We start from the raw sequence: 24,525 nt of genomic DNA, 5'->3' as shown, positions 1-24,525 counted from the left end.
AGAAAATCCGTGCCGGAGTGGGGAAATAGTTCAGCATTTTGAACTAGTAATAAGCATTGGTTGGTTTACCTTCATGTTCTTCCTCCAGGAAGTTACAGGCAGTTGCAAAGGAGAGTATCACAGGCTCCACGTCTGAATTTTTCATCTCTTGCTCCAACAAGCAAGAGGGTGGTCATGCTTCTTCTGACACTTGTGTTAGCATGCAAGTAAGTTGACCTGTACAGGAGTGGAAGGGTCAGCACTGTTGGATCGTAGCGCTGGTAGCCGCCCCTCCCCCCCCCCCCCCCAGATACACTGATAGTCCCTACAGACATGGGCAAAATTTTAATGACAGTACTCCAACCGTACAACCGAGAAGCAATGGCAATGCTGACCGTACACAGTGTTTCTCTAGCCATTGCTCAAGTGTCAGTTTAATTTTAAAGATGAAGCTTATAAAAATGCACAATTCTCTCCCATGATACTGTACATTCTTCAGCAGGTTAAAACCAGAAAAAATCTTTCATTAAAAAAAGTCATTACATTATTTGTATACATCAGGGATAGCTGACATAATCATGTTCATCTAGAAAATATGTGCATTATAAACCATTTCCAAGCAATGCAGCAATTTCTTATTTCAGAGGTAGTATAAAAAGACGACACAGCAGTCCTAACCACAAAAACGCTGTTTGTTAAACAAAACAAATATGCAGCCTTTTATTGAACGTGTCAGATGAATAAAACACAATACTAATAACAAAGATTCAAAGAGACGTCAATTTTTTTGTTTCCACCAAGTGACTACAGACCCAAGAGATACAGGTAACGTGAAATATGTGGGGTAATCATTTTATGCAAAGTGCCTCTTCAACTGCTCGTCTGCATGCTAACCTGAGATAGACTACTGTGTTTAAGATTACTGTGATGTAGTTTCTGCACCTAATAACTCAGTATTCAATCACCTTGCAAGCTTAAGAGTACTGCACCTATAAAATAGTGTACCTATTGCATTAAAGTATAAAGCGGGTTGCTTACAGTTTAAAAATCTATAGAAAAAGTTCATTTTCCTTACAAAACCACTGAAATTTTGTCAAGATATAAATTCTGAGATGTGAAATTTAACACGTTCCCTGCAACAAGAAAAGGAGGCTTATAAACGCGAGGCTTCCTTTAGGATATAAGGGTGCTGTAGGAGTCAACTAACAGCACAAAAGTTTCTTTATCCAATTGTGTGACATCATTGCTTGACGAATGTTGGCAGCACGAAGAAAGCACTGCAGAGATGGTGAAGACTCACACGTTGCTTTCTAAGTCGGTGGAGGCCCGTTGGTGTACACCAGCATGAGAGAGAAAGAACGGGCAAAGTTGTTTGCCCGGGTGCAGCTGTAGTCTTCCTCAGAAAAGGGAACCATGAAAGCCAAAAGTAAAAGGATTAGAAAGGACAACTGGAAAGGTAAAGCTGCTCGTAACACGCGGTAAAAGAAGGAGGAAGACTGAGGAGTTGCTTGATTGTTGTTGCTTTCGCTTCTGAAAAAAAGGGGGGGAAAAAAATAAAGAAGAATTAAAAAGGCACTTTAAAGTTTGAATTGAACAAGTTGTTTTAACTTCCTCTCTAGGGCTGACCCTACCCTTGCAAGGTGCGTGGCTGCACAGCGACAGGAGAATGCAGCGCGCAGTAACCACACTAACTAACTGGAAAGCCCGCCAGACTGCTCAACAGGAAGCCAAGCTGCTGGTTTGGGTTTATTGTCCTTTCTACCAAAGAAGAAACATTTATTTGTAATGGCTTAGATCAGTGCATTTTTACCTTCTTTTCAGATGCAAACTTAACTTTTCCCAGGAGACAAACAAATCACCCTAAACACACGTTGAAGTGCAAAGGAAAGCCACCGCTCAGAGCGGCTAGGCTCTGCCCTGCCTCGGCGCTACTGGCGTGTCCTTTGAACAGGTCCTAATGTAATGTAAGGTGAAGGTCTCCCTTTGTCCTTCATGGCCTGTTTTTGATTAGTGGCTCTAAGCTGCAAGTTTTTCTTTTCAGGTATGCTGGTGGAATTAAAGGAAGATTTCAAACAAAAACATTCCCCCCTTTGACACAAAAATGATTTCCTCAAGAGTAAAGAGAAGCCAAGGTTGCAGGTCGGTGCCGAGGTCTAGGAGCAGGAGGGCTAAAGAAAACCATTCACCGTGGTCCAGCCCAGAGCTGGTGGGCAGAGCAGCCACTACAGGTAGGCAGAAACCATCTCCACCTGTATGTCAGCCTGTGAGGAACAGCTGCCAAGGTTTCTGCTGGCACTCGGCCCACCTCTGCCATTTACACTATCCTTCAAGAGATCACAGGTGAATATACAATCATACCTGGTGCTGCTGCCGTTTCTGCCATCTGCCGTTCTCCTTACGCTGTGCTGTTGAGAGAAACAGCTTTTAGTATCCAGGTTTCAGAAACTACAAGGAATTTCTCTTTCTCAAAAAGATTCAAAAGTCCTCTTGTCAATTCTGTAATAACGTACATGCATCTAAAAAGCCATATTTACCTTTGACCATCTGAGGAACTTTCAGGCTAAATGTGTCAAAATATGCTATAAGCTGATAGCAGAATATTAGGAAAAAAACCCAACTTGCCTTTGTCATAGCAGGGCTGGATGAATTATGGACTCTGGAGACCAAGTTGTCTGGAAGCAGCAGGAACGATTTGGTATCCTGAAAGGTAACCACACCATCCCCTTTAAAAATGCATGTTCAAAACTCACAACAGATGAAGTGCAAAGAGCCATCCCGCACTGCCCCTCTGCAGGGGCCCAGCCCACTGCCTCTGCAGGTGTACGTAACCAGCGCCAAACAGCGGCTCCACTTCTCCAGCATAAAGAAATGCTTTCCTGTGACAGCCCAAAGGAACTACAATGGAACAGGGGCGTACGGGTACCAACTCGAAAATATCTCCATCTCTGCCCAGGATGGGCAATGCACTGCCACGAGCTACAACTCCTATGTGTTTGCTGCACGCTCCTAGTGTGATACTTGGTATGGATGACAGGGTAATTCAGGCTGGAAGGGACCTCAGGGAAGTTCAGCTAGTCCAACTGCCTGCTCAAAGCAAGGTCAGCTATGAGGCCAGACCAAAAGCCTTACTCAGAGCTTTATCCCATCTCCTCTTCAAGCCCCTCAAGGATGGAGATAGTGCAACCACTCTGGGCAATTCCTTTCGATACCGTACTCGCCTCGTGGTGCTCAGGTTTTTCCTATAGCCAGATGTCCCGTCCCAGACACCAGACTTAACTGTTCTTTTTTCAGCTTCTATTGCTGGAAGTACTGAAGTTTTAAGTCAGTCTTTTACAAATACCTTTACTCTTGGTATGTCGTTACTTTTCAGTAAGAAAGATTCATGACTTAAGTATTGAAACGCTGACTCACCAGATTTCCTTGTATTGTTTTTAAGTCATCTGAAACTTGTTCAGTAAGCCGTTTCAGTTTACTTCCAATTACATGGACCTTCTCACCATCTTGAATGCAATCACCTTGGGACTTAGGCAGCAGGGAAGCAGTGAGTTCTTGAAGAGGGCTTATGTTACGCTGTTGTTCCAGCAGCTCTTTCTCCAGTTGCTTAGAACAAACAAACAAAGAACAGGGCAAAAGACTGTTACTTTCAACTTCCCACAGAAAGAGGGATTCAGGAAGGCTTTAAGGAACACTCAACCTGCCTGAGAACCCACAATGCATAGGAATGGCTACTGCAGCTACGTACGAAATGAAGTTCTCTTGATGAGACTGGTTGTACCTGCTTGAAATAACATTTAGAAATAGTTCTAGCAGTAATTAATCCATATGGAAAAGGCAATGACTCTTGGAAATTATAAGCCTTATTCCAGCATAGAGACTGTTCGTAAGGAACCTAATTATGATGCGTAATTATAGAAAAAACCCACCTCATCTAGGCAATCTCTTAATCTATTTCAGAAACCAGCCCCATGCCTGAATACAGCAGGTTTGTGGACAGGCTGCAGGCATCTTGAGAAATAAACATACTGCTCTTCGTTTTGTGGCGAGAGCCACGGACTCACTGGAAGGGCTGAGGCGCTGTATTTAAGACCACACTCACCATGAGCTCCTTCTGGCTTTTCAGTATTGTATTGAGGTCAGCATTTGGATCTGTGATTTGTGCTTCATCCCTTCGCCTATCGGCACTTGCTAACCACAGGGTTAGTTTTTGGCTCTGATCATGGAAGTCCTAGAGAAACAAAAGATTTGCACATATGAGAAAAACCGCCTTTACACTGCTTTCACCTGGCTTTGCCTACAAACAGAATTACCAGCCCAGATTAGGCAAAGCCAACAAGAAAATCAGCACTAACGAGGCTACAGCAATCTAGTTAAACTATGTGTAATAAAAGGGTATTATCCAGTCAACAGATATTTTTACCAAATCCTTTAACCCAACACCGTCAAGTTTGTAAGAAAATTAAGTGTCTTGCATTCTGATGTGCAGGAATTACCCCTCTGCTCTCGCCCCCCCATATCTACCTCTCAGTAGCACCCAAAAGAGGAGTTTTCCCTTATAAGCGGGCATGTGATATGCACCTGGCAATGCAGTAGGGCTTGTTGTAAACCCTTCTTCCAGTTGTTCAGTACATGAGCGACTGTCTCCCAGTGCAAGTTCACCTTCTGAAGCTTGTTCTGAAGCTCTTTGAGCTCTGTGCTATCCGCTTCCTGGAATTCTTTGCTGCTCCGGTTAATGGAAAGCATCACTGCCCTGTAGTTATCAAATGCCTTAAGAATGTCCTGGTAGAAAAAGATTAGGAGCTTCTATGAATGATGAAAAACATGTTGTTTATTTACAATAAAACTATGCCCTCAAAAGATTCACAGGTATTGGGGAAAGCTGTTTGAATCTGGCAACTTTCCTGATACTGCTAAGGAACATATTAAGGTAGGTGGCTGTTTTTGTGTTATTGTTTTTAATGCCAAAACCTCCACTTCGAAGAAAACAAATCTGCCTGGGCTTGTGCTTCTCCCTAAGTCACAGGCATTATGGCTTAATCCACAGCTGCCCTTCATTCCTCTGAGCTGTTTCTTTCTCTGACATTTGGACAAGAATTCCCATAGGTCATCCCATGGTGTCTCCCCTTGATTTATAAAGGTTTTACCACTTCAGAATCCTAGATAATGCCAGAAGGAATATCTGGAGGTCTGTACTCCATCCTCCTGCTCCAAGCAGGGCCAACTTCCTACTCTGAGCAGGCTGCTCAGGGCCTCATCCTTTGAGTATCTCACAGGATGGAGATTCTCATCCCCTCTGGGCCCCTGGTCCCACACCAGGCCACCCCATCATGAGAAATTTTTTTTTTCCTCCCTAGTCAAGAGTTTCTGTCAGCCCATTTCTCTTGACATTTCCTTGACATGACTTGTCAAGAGTCCCCTGAATTGCAGTCCTGCCTGCTTTCCTCCTCTCCCTTAAAATTGCAGGGGGAAAGAATATGGAATTCGCAAATTCATGGCTGTATCATCTTAACCACCTTTACGTTACAGTAGAGCCTGAAGTATTTTTGAAGTTTTTAAAAAAATAGAATGCCAAACAATACTTCATACCCTCAAGATGTTTACGGTTTGAATCAAGGGTACTCAGTCTTTTTCAAGTTGTAGGCTCTTGCAGTAGAAAAGAGCTTCAGGATGAGTCCTATAATCAACACAGCTCAGATTGCTTTTCTTCACAGCCTTTCTAACTAAGAGTGTCCATCTATATATTCTCAAGATCTGCATCCCACTTGTTGAAAACCGCTAGTCTAAATTACATTTCACCCAACAAAGAAACCTGTCTCCCTTCTTCAAACAACAAAGTTTCTTTCAATATCAGACAATACAAACGGTCCATCACAGACTTCTAAACGCCAGTAAGCCAGTCTGCAGCCAGACCAGCTTTACCCTTATCCAGGGCAATTGGGATGTCCTGATACCTCATGAAATCCATGTCTTAAAGAGGGTGTTGGCTCTTTTTGACAGCCATAGGAAAAGAGAAGTGAAGCTCTGCTCCTTGAAGAGGTCAGGCACCCACCTCCAGCCTGAAGGGAAGCTCCTCCCTCCACCTGCAAGGCATCACCAAACCTTCCCTAAGTGCTTGGCACCTAAGCCAGACTGGCTGATGGAATCAGAGTCGTTCTTCCTGGAGTCATGCACTGGGGTGCAGTTATTCTCCCTGGCCTAATGACTGCTCAAGGACCTGTAGGCTTAAGTATGCTCTCAGCACACAGGGAATCCCCCCTCTGCCCTGCAGAGTGTCTTATTTGTGAGCATCATCCCAAAGTGTAACACCAGACTGACTAGCAGCCTCAGGATTTGGGTGACTCCGTACGAGGCTGCTGGCAGAGGGGTGAGCCGACAGGGTCTGCACTCCCACAAGCATTAGGAACACTTGCTCTCTCCGATTTCAGCCTGAGGCATTTTGTTACTTAAGTCCTGGCAACCTCACACTTATGTGTACCCTGATAACCTGCTGGTTCAACTTGCAGACCTGACCTCGTCCTAATTTATGGAAGCCGAGAGTCATAGCAGGCAACATAACGTGACCATATATGCTGATGAATGTTCACGTTATTGTCTCTCTAACTGTTCTATTACTTGGCTGAAGATTAACAGTGACTGAATTTATTTTGATTTTTAACTAATGCATTATATTCAATGAGAAATCTGCATTTGCTAAGCAAAAAAAGGCAACTGCACATTTTGAAATACTTCAAATACTGGCCAAAGGTGCTATTTAGAGCTAAGATTTTTTGCAGACACCGTATTGCTCAAAAAGACAGCTTTAGAGCAGATCTTTCTCAGTCTCCCTGTTGGAACTACAAACCACCTTCCCCTGCTGCCCCCTGCCAGATTAATTGAATTTTAAAAACCCCAACAACAGCCTAAACTTTGTAGCCTGTAGACCCAAATAATTTTCAGTCTGTTTCTGGTTTGCATAGAGGGGAATGGCACAGAACCAGGAAAAAATGCCAATATTGCTGCTCAGAATACCCAGCCTCCCAAGGCAAGGCCTGACCCTAGGCAGCTGGGGAGTCTTATGCCTTCATTATATAGCTTTTTTGTATGTTTGTTTTCTAAACTAAAAGGCCTAAAAAGAGATGTTTGGGGCTGAATGTTTTGTTTGACAGAGAATAAAGTGTCTGCAGTAAAATAAAGGGAGAGCGCTTCATTTCAGCCTCGCTGCCTGTTGTACGCAGCCACACTGCCGGCAAATCTCTGCAGATGAAGACAGAACCACCCTGCTTAACAACCCTCTCACTCCTCTTGGCTGAAAACAGCTTAGCTCCTTTGTGGCATATGCTGCCGACAAATCCTAGGAGCATAAGGACAATGATAAAGAGCATCGGCATCCTGAAATCCCACTTCTCAGTATGCCATAACTTACTTCCAATTTCTTGACCCTTTGTCCCAATGCCTGTATGCTGGTTGGAGGTTTCATTTTTTGCAGTTCTTCCAACTTTTCCTCAGTTTTATCAAGCCAAGCAGAGACGTCGCCGAGATCTGAGTTCAGCTGCTGCCACTGCTGCCATTTCTGTTTCATCTGAAGTTTATTTCTGAGGTCTTGAGCTTGGATGAGCTCCCATCTATCAATAATGCCTACAAATGATAGAACAACAAACATTTAAATCTTCAGTAAGGTGAAGAGTGTGTGAAACAGATACACAGAGTTTTACCAGCAAATTATTTTCCGGTCTACTCAAGGCCAAATAATTGCTACCATGTATTACTGTTACCCAGACAGTAATGCTACACAGGATTTTCATCACATTAATCGATGTTTTAATTCACATGGAAGAACAGAGCAAATCTAAGGAAACAGAATTCAATGAGCCCAGTTGTGATTTTGCAGACACTAAAATTCATCACGGGACAAAGTATGGTCCAGTAGTTTAGGACTTGGGTTTATGTTTCATCAATTCAGTGCTAAAGGAGCTGGAGATGCCACCTGTGCAATCACTAACACTATTTCTGGAAGGGCATCTAAGCCCTTCTCAGTGGTTTTCCCGTTCATCCCATGCATGGGCCCCAACCCTGGTCCATCTGTGAGACCAAAGACAAAGTGAGCTGGTGCATACAGCTTCAGTCTTCTTTTTATCACTTGATTCGCTTTAGTGATTGCAGTACGGATGTATTACTAGCATCTCAAGCACCTGAAAGCAGGAATGAGATCTTAAAAGGTTAAGAGAACCGGCTTGTTGGCCTCTGTGGAAGAAAGTACCACAGTGAAGACAGTGAAGAACAGAATATATTACCAGCTTTGACAAAACATTTCTGTAAATGGGAGCTGTAGCATCTTGTTATATGGAGTACCAATAACTGAGAAAACCTACAGCAATCTTTTTTTAGACAGAGACACACTTCTTTGGTTTGAAATCTGATTAAAAGTCTTTGAAGTATTCAGTATTACACAAAAGTGAAATTGTTCCCATTCATTCCAAACAGCAAAGAGGCTGAAATATGAGTAATAAAAATCTCAATTCTGGCAGAAATTGCAAAAGCTTAGAACAGCAAACGCAAGTTGGACAGTATCAGGTTGAGAAGGCAGCTCAGTGGATCTTAGCAAAATATATGAATTTAGAGAATAGTGGTTTACTTCTCTCCTTCTCAAGGCAAATGTGCTGCCTTTGTGACATCTCTGCTTTGTGTCCCCGCAGAGCCACAGGACAAACACTACAGCACCAAAGCCACTCCTAATGCTCTGTACCTGGCTGCTTCCCTGCAGCTGCTATATTCACAAGCTCTTGGTCATCTTGGGGTTCTTCATCGCTCATGTTGGCAGAAGGAATTTTCTCCTTATTGCTGCTGCTGCTGCTTGCACAGCTGAGCTGCTTCACCTGGAACAACATTTTGGTGGGTAAGCCCTGCACGTTAACAAGCCGTCAAAGGTCAAACTGAATTTGTGATCCTTTGGGGTGTCTGGGCTGCCACTGAGCTCTTGCGTGTCAGATTTAGCACTGGACTTCTGAATCTTTGCTAACAGCTTATACAATGGCTCTATGTGCCTTCTCAGTAAACAAACACAAACCATAGTGATGCTAATTATTATGAGCCTGGACCCAGCAAATTAATTGCTTTTGCACGACATGTACCAGACGCTCTTTGCTGGCTTTTGGGTCTTGGCAATATTGGCTCTAATGCTCTAAGACTGTATTAATGATGACAAAAGCAACCAGATACCAGTACCAGCTTCGCTGACAACTGGTCCAGATCCACTGAGCCTGGCAGCTGCTGGTGAAGCCACGGCTGGCCCCCAGCCACCAGGGCTGAGGCACCAACAAACAATAGCCACTTGGGCACACTTTTTAGTGCCCAGAAGCAGGTTACATGGTGGCCTGCATGCTAGAAAAGGGCCCTTCAAATTGGCCTGCTTCGGAAAGGGAAGCATGTCAGAAAGTATCAAGGAATGTATTCAGCTCTCTCCTTCTGGGGTGCGGCGGTGGTGGGTGAATTCACCTAGACTTGCCCTATGACAACGGAGGAGCTAATTTGCTCCAGATACTGACTGTGATTAGAAGCTTACCACAATTGTTCTGAATTGCTTTAAAAAAGCTATTTAGTGAGGGGATAGAGACTCTCACTGGTTATCTGACCCACCAGAAATAATGTCTAAGCTTGCATAAAGTGAACATTTGCCCCCACCCCACGGCTGATCTCTTCCTTGATGCTGGAGGAGGGGAGAGGGGGGAGTAACACAGGAACAACAGACTGTGTAGTAGTGGTTCAGTGCCCGTAGAGCCTCCAACTCACATAGTCTGGCTTATAGGGAGTACTCGTCTCTGGACCAGACAACACATTTCCAGCAATCTTTGACTGGTGGTATCGGCGTTTCCTGCAGACTGGGCTATCTGGGGAATGCCAGGGATGAGCTTCTGAAAGAGACTTTTCTGGAACAAATAAAACCAAAACCATATGCCATGAGTGCAAAATTCCAGCTCCACAAGGAAGCTGTTGCTTTGTATTAAGTTAGAAAGCGCTCTGCATAAAATGGCATCAAGTTATGGCATAAAAATGACAGTTTTGCAGCTTTCCTTGCAAAGCATGCACATTTGCAAAACGTCCACAGTGTTTCAAAGGTAATGAGATGAGAGCCATGCAGTTATGGACATTCTGTTTTCTTCTGGAAAATGCCTGAATGCATGTATGAATATTCAAAAAATAAAAAGGCTGCACTGTGGGTTTGCAAAGTTTGCATCCCAACAATACTATCACACATCTGCAATGCATGCCAGCAGGGACAAGTATAGACACGTCCCTGTGTGGAGAATGTTTGATCCGGATTTAACAGACAGGACGTACACAGTTCTGTCATGCACAAAACACCAGAAATACTTGCAGAGTTGGAACTAATGTCTTCAGTAATTACGCAATCAAAATCAGAAACAACCAAACAAGTGATACTACCCAGAGCAAACCACCAAGAAAGTACCAAAAGACTTTGGATCAATACAATGAAATGCACGTTAACCACCTTGGCATTTACCAGGCAAAATCTAAATGATATGTTCTTGACTTGTTTTTAATGTACATGTGAATACTGCAGCGTACGAACACCATGACAGGATGAGACATGGTGTCCACACAAGGCAGGAAGTCAGACATTACGTATGAGAGAGGTTGAGGAATATAGCGTGCAGCACAGGGAGATTGCCATGTTCAGACACATGCATTAGCAGGTGCCTACCAGAAGATGCTTTCAAAGTTTTTGTGGTCATTTTAAGATATGCCTCAGGATTTTCAGTGATTTCTACATCTGAAAAAAGAATAATGTCATTTTCCTCACTATTCAATATTTTCCAACTGTTAAAAACAAGTGAAACAATGAGGGACAGCAAAGACAAAGAGCAAAATAGGGTGTTGGTACTACTTTCAAACATTCTTAAAAAGTAATGTTTCTAAAAACCTTGTTTCTGAAAATATAAGTTTGGTTTAGACAATGCCACTCCCTTCATCAAGGCATCCGAGAGATGAGACTGCCCACATCTATTAACAGTACCTCAAAAACCAACCAACAACGTGGGAGCAAGACCTCACCCCCCCTCCCCTCCCACACAGGGACATCCTGCAATTGTCCATGTCGAAACAAACAGCTGGCGATCGGTTCTCACCTGACAGAGCACTGTAGTATGTTGCTTCTTCTTCGTCTTCAGGAGAGGAGGAACCTCCCACATCACCTGTGTGATCCCACTCGAGTGGGATGGAGTCAACACTGACAGGGGTTTCACAGCCTGATCTTTCATGACCTTGAGCAGGGGGCATAAGCTGGCCAAGGGACTGTGCTGCAGAGGCCTTCTTATGCCAGGGATCATTCTGGATTTCTCCAGAGTCTTCTGGATCTGTCTCATTTTCAGAGGACTCTTTTTCATCATCCAATCCCTAAAAATAAGTAACAATTATGCATGTTAATAAGATTTACAATAGATCTAAACTGCTCAATAAGCTAATGACTGAGCCACACAGTACTACTAAGGACTGTTTTGCAGTCAGCTGCAGTAATCAAAGACTATGTGGCTAAAATTAAAGGGAAGCACCATTTCTGCCTCCTTCTTTTGCCAAAATGATCCTTGCATCAGCAGCTACCTCCCTTCTTTCAAGACACTCAACCACCACCATAACATCTCTCTCTAGTTTGCAGGGAAGGGTACCAAGCGCCAAATGGACTGCGCAGGTCAGCAATGAAATGATGCTCAGGCAGGGGTGAACAGCTACTTGCAGATGTTCACGTTACATCCTCTACCCAGCTTTCTAATAGATGTTCGTTCTTTTTGAGCCAAAGCAAACTGAGAATCATCTAGATGTTCCCAGTGAAAAGTAAAGAGCATGCTGTTCCCCATTCAGGGTTCTCACAAGAAAGTGGACAGATGGAGCCTTGCAAACAAATCCATAAAGAGATATTCTAAGTATGCTACTGAAATTAAAGACCACAAAGTGATATTAAAAACACCAAAACCACTTTTAAAACCCTCAAACCACTACTACCTAAATATTAATCCCGTTAACCACTTCCACACTATTAGCCAGATTCTGCTGATGAAGTCCCAACAGGAGACCTGTAAGGAGACAAGGCTGGCGACAAAAATTTAGCAAAGCTGGCACAACTGCTGAAGAGCTCCTGACCCCTTTGAGCTCAAACCACTCAGTCAAGCTGCTAGGGATAAGCAATGAGCATTGCAGTTCAAACACCAAAATCTTGCCAAAGCATCAAAACAACTGTTGCTTCTTACAGGATGCCTTGACGTCAGCCTTTGATGGAATCGAGCAACTCGCCCAAACACCTCCTGACAATAGCGATGAAGTTCCTCCAATTCGCCTTCAATCAGGGTAGCATCCAGAGGCTCACTCTTCTGAATCAACTGCTCCCCGAAAACGATGAGCTGATCAATCTTATTGGTGTTTAGTGTTATTTCCTGCTGGAAACCCTATTTGGAACAGACAAGAAAAATAATTACTTCTGCAATACCCCTTTCCAGCCTAAGGTTTGTCCTTTTCTTGCTCACTACTGTGAAAGAAAAGCAACAATTTGACATTGTTGTTTAACTTCATTGGGCAAATATCTTTTTACTCAAGAGGTACAGAGGTTTGTTTTATTAGCAGTACTACAGTTCCAATGGAAGTGACATTTTCCACCCACGTGTACGTCAATGATTGCAGTGTCCTGAGCCTGCAGGGGATCACAAAACAAGTTTAACTAATCAGTTTATTCTTCTGTCAGGTACATACAATCTTTCCTCAGTAACAAAGAAGTCTGTTTGGCTGGTTGGGCCTCTAGCTTACACAATGGTAAATCTACATCCCAAAACAATTAACAGCAGAGGGGGAAAGGAGAAACCAGCATATAAGCAGGCAGCAAGGAACTAGTATGTTCCTTAGAATCACTCGCGTGCCTGCTGTCTTATTTCTGTTGAAAGTCGCAGCTACAAACAATGCACTCAGAGGAGTGATCCTACCTTAATGCTAATTCAGAAAAAATCTCAACAGAAAAAAAGCACCTGAATATAGGAATGTAGCTTTTACTGTTAACACACGTGTGCCAGATGTAACGTCCTTTCCAGGCCAGATATCACTGTCACTGACAGCCGGTGTTGGGAGAAAATGGCAGGATAGAACTGAACTTGAACACTGAAGCTAAATTTAAATACTGTACAGTTTAATCTTGATTCAGAGGGTAAAAGTCTTAACGATTTACTGGTGTCTTAAAAGAAATATAGCCCTACAGTAATCTGTTGGCAATTGTGAAGTTCCAGAAAAGCAGATGATTCTGTCAAGAGAGGGCAGCCCAGTAAGATCAGCTGGGCTGTATTAAACAACTGCTTTCTAAGAATACGTACATTTAACTGACGCATTTTGTCATCAAAGTTACTTTTTGAGAAGTGCTCCACGTTTGTCAGTTGGAGGTCCATTTCTGTGAGCCAAACAAGGATGCTTTCTCTCAGCCCCTCAAACTCATCTCTCCGACTGGTGAAGTGCTGAACAGGAAGAAGGAAGCCAGTGTTATAAGACTTCAGCTACAAAAAAAGATGGTCATGGGAGCCCTCCGAAAACAGTGTTTTGTTTCAAAACTGCTGTTCACCTTAAAGGCCTTCAGGGCAGCATGCCACGTACAAAAACTGTCCCCTTCGTTACCGACGCTGGAGCAAAGTGTCCTATGTTAGTACACTATTCATATAGGAGAGGGAACAAAACTTCAGCAATGCAAGATGCTTCTATGGGATTATATTCTTGCTTCCACACCATATACCTTCTCCCACATCATTATAGCAGTGTAACTAACAGTTATTTGGACTCAGGTTTAACATCTAACCTGTTCTAAATTTAGAAGACAGGCAAAGGAAGCAAGCCTCATCTCTAATTACAAGTATTAAGGCTATGACATTAAAATCAGTAAAACAATAGAGAAGCTGGATCATGGATGACCACACCAGTGTAATTAATGCATCATTTGGCAGGCAGCCAGGAGCTCTCTCTGCTGCCATCTCCCGCAGAAGCTGCCAACAGACATGCAGTTTGCAGTGGATTTGCTGTTCAGGAGGGGCATCGTATGCCACCCCAAACACAACACTCCTGAACTGCACAGACCAAACTCCGTCAGCGCTCTCACAGTCTCATCCACAGACTTTCGAGATCTAATAGTTTTCCCTGTCAACCGCTTGCAGCACTGCTGCATTTTAAAATCAGGCAGTGACAAATTTGCCCCGGGGCACAGCACAGAGTATCTGCCCAGAAATCAGTTTACCTCCACAAGCAGGACACCTCTTTAAAGTGTCACAAATACACTCTTTGACAACGTTCCTCTGTCAGGCAGAGCAGAGCAGGAGCTGGTGACAGCATCGTGCCTCTCCATCACATCTCCATGTTTAAAACCTTCTGGGTGAATCATAACAGGGCATAAAATAGAGCCGTGTTGTAAACTCCAAACCCTGCCTGCACTGGGGCCCTTTTGTCTCTCTGCCTCTTATTTACAGAAAGGTGCAAGTGCACAAACACATCCACCCATGACAAGGCTGGGTAAAAGGAGAGTGGGATAGACGCAGTAAGGCCTGCAAGACACCTTCCAAAAATTGCACCCATTCTTGCCTTGTGCTTCTTCAACTACCAAGAACCCATCTACCAAGGACACACTTATGCCAGGAACTTGGTGACCTTTCCAGAGCTGCTCTCCTACACTGGTAACTCCAGACACAAACCAACGCAAGGGAGTTGCTCCAGGAACATGCATTGCCCTTGGGCAATTCCTACAGAAACTTGCAAGTGCTCCTTACTCTCTCACCCCACTGTGCAATCACCTTGAGTCTCCTCAGAATGGCAGCGACTCGTTTCTGGAGATTATCCCAGCGCTGGTTGCCTTCGTGTACCATCTGCTTCAACTTGCTGGCCGAGTCTGTACGGTTCTCGCGGGCGAGACGCCTGTACTGCTTATTGATCAGCTCCAACTGAGTCAATCGTTCATGAACATGCCGTTGGAATGCCTGCAAGGCAAATCAAGGAACTCAGTTCCCTTGCTGCTAAGAGAAAGGATCTGTCTGATAATATCCATCAAGAGAGATGATGATGCCCTCCCCTTAAAAAGAGACCTTCCAACTGCCATGACTTCACTTATTAGGAAAAGGAAGGGGGGAAAAAACCCCATAGTCAACCCACAAAGGTCTCCTGCCCATAAAAAACAAACCTTGAACTTACAAGCAGGAGCTTGTCAGTTCAGAGCACTGGATTCTCCACATTAAAAAAAATAAAATCTGGAGACAAATAAATCAACCAGACACCTAGCAGCCACACACTGGCTGAATTATTTACGTTTTCTATACCACCACTGTCAAACTGGTGTTTTTCAGTGATCCAGGCATTTCACATGGACAAGAAGTATTGAGCAGCCTGACCATGCAGCCTGGTGCTGAGCGTAAAAACAATGAAGTTTTCCACTTTTTCACCTCAAATTTCTTCAGCTCCTCCTTTGCATGTGTGTACAAAACCTCTGAAGAATTAGGCTTTGCGGCTATCATTTCAGATGATTTTAGCCAATCTTCAAAGCGAGAATAGTCATCAAAAAATCTCTGCCACAGGTGCCAGGTTTCCTCAATTCTGGGAGGGAGATGCAAAAATGGAAAGGTTTTATCACAAGCAAACTATTAATTTTGGGGTTTTTTTCTTCTTCAAAATTCAGCTTGTGGCAAAAGCTACAGAGTTTCTTCAAAATGTTGCCACAGGCTCCCTTAGAAGGGGTAAGAAAGAGAGACTTACTTCATTCGCCTTTCCATAGACATGGCGCAAATGTTTCTCCACCGTCTGTCCAAACTCCTGGTAGTCTGCTGGATGGAGTCACACTCTGTCTCATTAGCACACGCATCTGAATCGTGTAGCAGGACTTCACAAATATTAAACACGGATTCCACCCCTGCAGTGTGTTGTTCTATGTCTCGTTGCAGATCCTGCCATTAGCAAAAGAACAGTTTGAGCAGAAGGAAACATGCACTGCTAGACTTCAGACATACCTTTTCAAAATGCTGCAGAGGATGGGGAAACAGTCATTTGTGTGTCAGGAAAAGCTTATTTAGCTTTAGAAAACAGACTTGCAGGATGAGCTGTGCAGATAACAGGCTGATAGGTCAGGACAGAACTGCCATGCAAAAAGGGATTGTCCAGCTTTGGTTTCTTGGTGAAACCTCCATCTTCTCCTTAACAGTCTGGACAATTTTAATGTGTATTCAAAATCCAAACCTTACACATACTGTAAACACATACTGGCCAATTTTGACAGTACAAGATGACCGTGTCTCATATCAGCTTGCTACGCTGTAAGACTTGACAAAGAACTCGTAGTATGTGTACTTTAGTGACCATATATATGATCACAGGCTGGTATCACGAAACACAGCACACAAGCAGCTGGTGTTACACTACCTTTGTTACCCCCTCTTGTAGAGCTCCTGTTTTGACAGACTATTTCAAAAGGTCTGGAAAAGACCCTTTGTCTAATCTACACGACCGTTTTCCTCTCCAGAGCCTGCATCTCCAGCATAGTCTGGCCTTGCATTCTGTACCTGTAACTACTCTAAAGTCAATGTGATTAAATAACAATTGATTAAATAACAAGAAAGCCTTAGCTAAATAGTTCTTATTGAAAAGGCAGCTCTGTACAATGCTACCAACTGTAAATATTAATGAAATTACAATGTCTATACATTTCCATCTTTTTCAACCCATTTCCGGTGTTCATAATGAAGGACAGGGAGACTTTTGCTTGAGTCACACTAAAACAAGAAACCAAACTTTTCCGACAACAGTGAACAGGAACTCCCATTAAATAATGGGATTACTGATTCCAGTGAACAGATGAAGCAGAACTGGTTTTGCTCTAGACTTACAAAACCAAACCAAACCAAACCAAATACCCCCCCCCCAACAGACACAGCCTGTTGTAAAAAGGAGTTGAAGGAAGATCTTCCCAGAAGTCAACAAGTCGCAAGGAGCTGAGTATCAGCCACTGGCAGTCGTCAGTGGTGTTACATGAGTACCTGAAAGAAGAGCTGAGCCATAACTGGTCAAAATTTGGCTTGTGGGATTTGTGGTAATGTACGGCTTTAAGGAATGTAGAAGCCAAAATCTCTACATACATGAGAGACTGCCAGAAGCAGACACAACATAATTTTTATCAGCTTATTAAGGATTCACAGTTGTTTTATGAGTAAGAAGCAGCAGTGTCTTTTTAACACAGGCTCTACGTTTGAGAGCAGGCTCTACCCCACTACTGCTGCCTGGAGAGACCCTTCTGAATTCCTGAAATTACACTGGATTTATGGCTGTTTTAGTGAAAATAAGAATTTGGACCACAGATTACAAATCCACTCTACCTGCACATGGTAGTGTGGCTGACATGATCTCATTAGTTTTGGTCATACTTGCGTTCATGGAATAATGCTAAGCAGAATCCTTGCTGTTTTCCAAGCTGTTACTCCAAATGACCTGACCCGTATTACAGTGAGACAAACACAACAATCTAAGTAACAGGGCCAGGAACATACACTGAGCCCAAAAAGGTACTTTTCCTTCAACTCTGCACAGCATTGTGCAGAGAGCTTAAACAGACTAGGTCCTGCTAGAATTCCACATTAGTGAAACAGCTTTGAAATCTTAAAATTAATATTCACCTTTTAATTGAACAAACACGCCATAAAAATCTCTGTGGATGCACAATGCTTTTAAAATGTCATTATTCAAGACTGAACAGGTAAAGCTTTTCCAGTCATGGGTGTCAAATAAAAGAAGCCTGTAGGGCGTATTTCTCACCATCACTCTGCTCTTGCTGAAATAATTGTTTGGCTAAACCCAGGAAAGATCTTTTTACTTGTCATGTTCAGATAAAGGTTTCTTTCATGTGGAGTGAAAGAGGGCTGCTTTTTTTTTTTTTTTTTACTGTGGTCTTTTTAGCCAGCTGTCTTCTCCTACTCAGCCTGCTAAAAGGTTAGAGTAGGAGTCTAGAGGTGCCCAGAGGTCTGTGTTTGAAACAGACTCCAAACAACAAAGCAGTATGTAGCTCTGAGCAGCAAATGATGGGTCTTAAAGCAAGCTGAAGCTTGAATGCTCATAATAAGAATAAATTAGTTTGGACACAATTCCTTTGTGCCCCATGTTCTTCTCTGCCTGGCAATTTATCACAGTCTTTGAAAATGCAAGAGGTTTGGATGGGGAGAAAATATTTCCCCATTGTTTACATCACCATTCACAATGCAGACCAAACCGTCAGAGGCACTCAGCACAGGCCTCTGGTGTTTGACTAACTCCTGCAGTGGAGCGTGGGAGCCATCTCCACTCTGTCACAGAGGAGCTGGCCCTTCCTGGGATGTCTGGGACAGGAGTGGACGGAGAGCCGTATCAAGCAGCAGAGAACACAGCCCTCAGGTCTGGGTCACTCAGGGATCTTTCCTTAAGACACAAAAGCAGCAGCCACAGAGAGAGAAGACAGGAAGGATGGGAAGAACACCCACGGGTGTTCTTAAAGGCAGATGTCAGAAAACTTCCCCACCTGACAGTGTTATTCTTGATCCTCAGTTTTAGGGCAAGTATTCTTGTTTAACACAAAGGCCAGATGACAGCCATGGTCATTCTCAGCCTTCCCAAGGAGGCACTTTGAACCTGGGTGTACTTACAGCACAGCCCTGAGCAAAGGCTGACTCTGCCAGCACGTTTGTGCTTTGGAGAAATTCCTTTTCCTTCCCTGGCTGCTGGAGAGAGAAATGTACTGCAGGACTATCAAACTCATCTCACACTTCTACTTGGCTGGGATAGCTGTGCCCAATCCTTGCCATTTCCAGTACTAGCCTAGATCCTCAAGATCCCCCTGGTAAGCCACCGTCTCAGAGAAATGCCTACACGCGCTCAACCAACACCCAGCAGCGCTAGGCTGGTTCACACTTATGCCTCAGCAGATTCACGCACCATCTCACCCAACCCTGAGGGAATCTTCCGAGCCTGCCCACTGGATCAGGCCTCAGTCAAAGGGCTGTTTGCAAAAGTCCACCCTCCGAAGCTCAAACATCCTGCTCTGCTGTCTGCAAGGAAGGGGACTGAGCCAGTGAGGACAATACATCAAATCACAGCACTTCAATCTGTCACAGCCACTTTGCAGGAGCCCAGGCATTCATTCATGTCAGCCCAAACCGTCCTCGTGTATTTTGCCCACTGCACGTGCCCTGCCTAACCCTTATGAGGTCAGTTGCACTTAATGTAAAAATGCTCTTTTTTGTATTGTGTTTGTCCTCTTTGGGTGGAGGGGGAAAGGGAGAAGTGGGGGTAAGTCAACATAATATTGAACCTACAGCAAGCAAGTAAAATTTTCCCACATAACGCATCTTGGCAGGAACATGCCACGAAAGGCAAACAGAAGGCCTTGCTGAAGAAAAGAAACAGGTGATTTTAAACGAGGACCAATTGTAATCAGCAGCATTTCAGCTCATTTACTCTAGCTGCTGCCATTTCCCACCTGCTGTTCTGCCAATCTCTTCTGGATTTCTTGATCATCACAGATGTCATAAACAACAGGCTTGGAAAGCTCTGACTCAATCCGGGCCAGCCAGGTGCGAAGGTTACTCATGTTTTTGTCCAATAGTTGTATAAAAGCAAATGTTTCCTTCAGTTTCTTCACCCTAAGCAAACCAGGAAGAACATTTTGTTACAAAGATCTGCAATCAGTGGAAAGGATGTTAGCAGAAGGTGATGACAGGCATGGCTTCGCGATGCACTTACTGTCGCACCAAGCTCTTGCCTGTAAATTAGAGCCATGTTTTAGTCAAAATCTACCTAAATTGGCTCAGCAGGCCTTTGCTCTACAGCTGCAAGAAGATCTTGTGTGAATTCTTTAATGAAACTACATAGGCAGAGTGAATTTTCATCTGCTAGTGAGCTCTTCAGCTCTTCCTGGACATTTGTCTAAGCGGGAGTTTGCACCATGACATGCTGCAGTTAATCTACAATGGGTACCTATGGTCTGATTTATCTGCTGTGAATTACGGCCAGTGTCTTCTTCAGCAACCAACAGGCCCACCCTAATCAGCAAGGTACCCCTCCGCCAACGGAGGCAGAATCTGCCCAAACCACAGGTCCAACATGCTGGGAAAATGGTCGCTGACAGGAGAGGAGAAGGCCTGAACAACGGCCACTGCAGAACTTACAGCACCATGATATTAAAAGCTCTTCTAAATAACACACCAACAGGTACGGAGACGTGCCAGACCACCTGGGTGGGTGAAAATGAAAAACACAATCCCGACGAGAGAGCATATCCAACAGCTAGGAAGAGTCGTGCGGCACACAAGCAAGTGAACCATTGAGACTATTTACTTTTCTTACAGCTGTTTGTAACACAGCTCTCAAACCGCTGACAAACTTTTATTTCCAGCCTTTACAGCATATTCCCGTGCCAACCCCCCTTATCAGCTCCTCACATTATCCAAGCAGCATGCTTGTACACTTTGTCAAATTTGTCCCCATGTGCTGCAGGAATAGCGGTTGAACTACCTCACTGCTCTCAAATCTTGCCTTGAAATTCTCATTTATTGCAACTCTCATCAAAAATTACTAAAAAGCCCATCACCAGGGTGATGCTTATCTCTTCTGACCTCAGACTGATATCAGAGTTCTCCATTAACTACCAAGGTCTAGATGGCAAAACCAAAACCAAAATCAAACCCACCCTTGACCACGATTTCCATCAGACCTGTCTTAAGCATCCAGATCAAAAGATGAGATGAACTATACCAAAAAAGCATGTCATTTCTCTCCATGAACTGCAATGGTCTACCGTGCAGTACTCCACCCACATGAGCCACATTATCTAAGTCAAGTGCAGTGCAAAAAGTTAAAGTATGCATCACTAACAGGTCAAAACGTTTCCCATTCATCAGCCACCACGACTGGGAACTGTCACCATCTAAACAAAACCAGCAGCTGGGACTGGAAGGGCAGCTTGTACAAGGGGAACACGGCATGTCCCAAAATGCAGGGGCCTGTTGAGGGGTCTGAGATGAACCCTAATGTACTTGGCCACACCAGCATTCTGCAAGCTAGAACTGGGGCAGGCTAGAGGGGATGTAATCTCATCTAGTGCAGGCAGGGGCAGATTACACCAAGTGCACAACAGAAGTGCCCTGACAGCGTACCTGGATGCTGGTGGCATCATGCAAAGGACCTGCCCTTCTTTGCAAAACCAATGAGGAGTTTCCCAGCCACCATCCTGCCTGCTGCCAAACTACCCCAGCAAGTTTTAGAGCAGAGGGGTCCAATCTGCCTGTAACCGAGTGGCTTTTGCAGTTGCCTGTTGCAGCGTATGATACAATGACAGAAGGCATCTAAGATGGCTAATCCATAATGAATATGCCACTCGGTCAGCAACAACTGATCTTATTAGCAACCTTAAGGTAATCAAAGAGGATACGTATGTCAGCTAGACACTTTATCTAAGGTAAAGCACTTACAGAGGAGATGTGGGAACGATCTTGCTGGATTGGTTCAGTCCTGTTGGTTACTGTGAAGGTACAGAGTAAGGCCAGCAAATCTGGGGTCTCGTATGGATTAGAAGCCTGGGAAGCACCTTCCCCCACCTCTTGTCCCAAAAGGACCAGGCAGTACTACTAGCTGTTTTACAAGGAGGGTGAGAAAAGCACAGCTCCTACACTAGGAATCCGGGCAGGTATTTAGCAACTCTGTACTCTCCAAAACATAAATTTAGTCTTGTCTGGTTGATGCAACACAGCAAGCCATCTTGAAGGATCTGGCCCAAGTCCATGGCCCACCTTGTTCCATTCTTGCACCCACAAAGCCACCAACATTGGTGTAAAGTGCAAAGCAGATGCCTCTGCCCCTTTATGCTGACAGTGCTTTCCACCGCTACAGCTGATAGAGAGGAAGCCAGCAGATGACAAAAGCATTTAGATTGTTAAGGAAAGTGAGAAGAGCTCTTTTTAGAGCTTTGCTCCCAAGTTCAACCCTGTACTTAGAAGGCATCTGGCCCCCAAGCAAACAGTTGCTATACAAATCTTCCTGTTCCTGGTGTTGCTTCTATTAAGTGGTACTGAATGAACGTGTCATACTCCGGTAACTGTACAGCATTTTCTTATGCTATCATGGGCTGGCAGTAATTTAGCCAGAATATCTAATTCTTCCTCCAGCCTGTCCCCTGTTTCTGTCCCACCAGCCAATTTGGATCCAGTCGGTTACGATGCTCAGCGAGGCCTGTGACTCCCCAGGGCAGGGGCCCACCAAAGACAGGTGACTGAATCCTTCCCCCTGGAGAGATAGGATGATACAGGCTCTGTGTTGAGCACGGAAGGAAAGAACTGCTAGAAGAGCCAGGCCTGAGGAAGAGTCTGAGCCAAACATCTATGCTGTTGCGTTGTTAACTCTGCATAACTTCAAGCTAGTCGGGAGGAAAGCAAGGCTCCATTGCTGCACTGTCCCTGGCTGTATCCAGTGGCCATCTATTTGCTGCATATTCTATAACATTCCCCACTAATGCTTTGGCAATGTCTTTCTGGCAACTTGCAGGAGATGCACATGCTGGGACCATCTGATGGTACAGCTGAACGGCTGAGACCACAGCTTACTGTGCCGCTCGACATCATCTCTGCTTCCCTGTACTCCTTTTTCTTCTGTGACCACCTGCTTCCCATCCTGAAACTGCATTACAGGAAAATTCATGAATTGCAAGACATCTTTCTTCAGCCTGCCTATTGGATAACAGATAGGTGAACATAGCCAAGGAAGTCCAAAGCAAAAGCAAGAGATATTAGATTATAAATAAACGTCTGAGTGACAGCACATTCAATAAATTAAAAAGCAACAGTTTTAGAATCCAAGAAGGGCGCTTTTTTTTTTGTGCACACACCCCCCCACACCCCCCCCCCCCCATTACTTTGGCTTAGAAATCACTCTAAAATTCAAGTTATGAATCATACCTTAAATATGTGGGTCTCTATCTACTGGTGTTCCTAGAAGCAACAGTCTCAAAACCAGAATCACTGTGGTACTGAAAGCTTGTATTTACTTTCTAGCAATTGCCCTTGCAGACACACCATTGTATTTCAGTAATTTAATCTGTTACATATTCTGGATAGAATGTGGCATTTGTCAGTCATTTAACCACCCTCAATGCTCTAAATCATTAATCTCAAACTCTCTGGCTAAGCAGCCAGGGAAGAATAAAAACCAAACAGAAGCCCACATTAGTGCTGTGTGTAAGCAGGAAGGCAGTCTTGTCCAGATGTTTACATTGGCTGCTCTGCTCTTGTTGCAGTCAGCAGACAAAGAGCCCAAGGAAAGGGTAGGGATGTACACTGAAGCAACAGGTGAAATGATGAAACGAACGTGAGCATCCTCCTTGACCACCCTCAGCTTGCACAGAAGTCACAGGGAACTGCCATTTCTTTGGCTACAGCTCAAAGAAAAATGTAAAATAGACTAATTACATCTGTAAAGGTCTTACATTTGCAACAACCACTCTGAGATGCATTTCTACATTGCAGGTATTCTTGCAAATTATCTGCTCTTTGCATGAAAGAAACCTCAGGGACTCTTTTGAGATACATCCTGAAGGGACTATTTGTTGAAGACAGGCCTCCTGGGAGCCAGGTGGGGGTGCACAATGCAAGCCACCAAGCCTGGAGGCAAAAGCTCCCCCCACATCCAGGTGACCAATTGCCTGACACACACTGAATTAACAGCAATAAAAGTTCAAGTTCAACAGATGAAACACGCTCCTCCCAGTTATCCAGAAGGTGGAAAAGGCTGCCACCACTGTTGATTGAATTCTTCCTCTTCAAAGTATAATTCTCACGTTATTTGGTTATTACAAAGGCCCACCTATCCATTAGCCCACTTCCCAGCGTGAACTCACCTGCCACCATTCAACATGCCCCCAGGAGCAAAATAAAATAGTAATAATTAAAAAAACCAAAACAAACAGTCCAACGAATATCACCACTAATCTAAAAAACCCCAACAGACTCAAACATCTCTTGTACTTTGCAAAGGGCCCAGCTGAAAAGATGTCCAGGTTCAAAGCGGCGCTTAGACACATGCATAAGATGCCAGGGATAAGCCAAACAAGGCCAGTTTCTGAATGTCCTAATCTTTACACCAAAACAGAAGCGGCAGAAGAAGAACAAAACTAGTAGATTATACTAAAAGCTGGCTGCAAAAGTGAACAGAAGGACTAACTGGCCTGACTTGAGATGGGATTTGGGTCTTAATACCCTTGATGAAGTTCCCAGCACTGGGTTACAAGAGAAACGCATTAAGCTCTTTCAGGCTGTATCATTGCATAGCCCCACAAACACACAGGGCTTGCAGGACTGCTCAGGAAGTACCTAGCAGTAGAAGGCACTTCCAGGTTGCCTGAAACATATTCACACAAACATCAAGAATTGCAAAATGCCTGTCAATTGCACTGCATTAGCTGTCAAAAGGCTGCAGGAAAAGGTACAGGGAGGCTTAAATAAGGTAAAAAGTAACATTCAAATTTTAGTGCCTGAAGGAACGAAAAATACC

The 24,525-nt window shown here is 44.0% G+C and overlaps 1 protein-coding gene across 2 annotated transcripts in view; it reads right to left on the bottom strand.

The window, feature by feature from the left end:
* Window positions 1-309: 309 nt before the first annotated feature.
* SYNE2 (spectrin repeat containing nuclear envelope protein 2) overlaps window positions 310-24,525 on the bottom strand; it is a 191,338-nt gene continuing 167,122 nt past the window's right edge. Inside the window, exons 97-113 of one of the 2 annotated variants that reach the window (XM_055802691.1) lie at window positions 19,466-19,628; window positions 15,727-15,914; window positions 15,417-15,567; window positions 14,775-14,957; window positions 13,320-13,457; window positions 12,216-12,410; window positions 11,100-11,367; window positions 10,676-10,744; window positions 9,742-9,878; window positions 8,699-8,828; window positions 7,379-7,590; window positions 4,555-4,755; window positions 4,076-4,204; window positions 3,391-3,579; window positions 2,602-2,679; window positions 2,338-2,384; window positions 310-1,509 (exon numbers count right to left, since the gene is read on the bottom strand). In XM_055802691.1, coding sequence (XP_055658666.1) covers window positions 1,290-1,509; window positions 2,338-2,384; window positions 2,602-2,679; window positions 3,391-3,579; window positions 4,076-4,204; window positions 4,555-4,755; window positions 7,379-7,590; window positions 8,699-8,828; window positions 9,742-9,878; window positions 10,676-10,744; window positions 11,100-11,367; window positions 12,216-12,410; window positions 13,320-13,457; window positions 14,775-14,957; window positions 15,417-15,567; window positions 15,727-15,914; window positions 19,466-19,628 — 2,698 coding nt within the window. In that variant the 3' untranslated portion in view covers window positions 310-1,289. Of the gene's footprint in view, window positions 1,510-2,337; window positions 2,385-2,601; window positions 2,680-3,390; window positions 3,580-4,075; window positions 4,205-4,554; window positions 4,756-7,378; window positions 7,591-8,698; window positions 8,829-9,741; window positions 9,879-10,675; window positions 10,745-11,099; window positions 11,368-12,215; window positions 12,411-13,319; window positions 13,458-14,774; window positions 14,958-15,416; window positions 15,568-15,726; window positions 15,915-19,465; window positions 19,629-24,525 lie in introns of those variants that run through there. The other variant, XM_055802696.1, reaches the window with a different exon arrangement.

The sequence above is a fragment of the Falco peregrinus genome, chromosome 1 (genome assembly GCF_023634155.1).
Source record: "Falco peregrinus isolate bFalPer1 chromosome 1, bFalPer1.pri, whole genome shotgun sequence".
NCBI classification, from domain to species: domain Eukaryota; kingdom Metazoa; phylum Chordata; class Aves; order Falconiformes; family Falconidae; genus Falco; species Falco peregrinus.
This window is presented reverse-complemented; position numbering and strand designations above follow the sequence as displayed.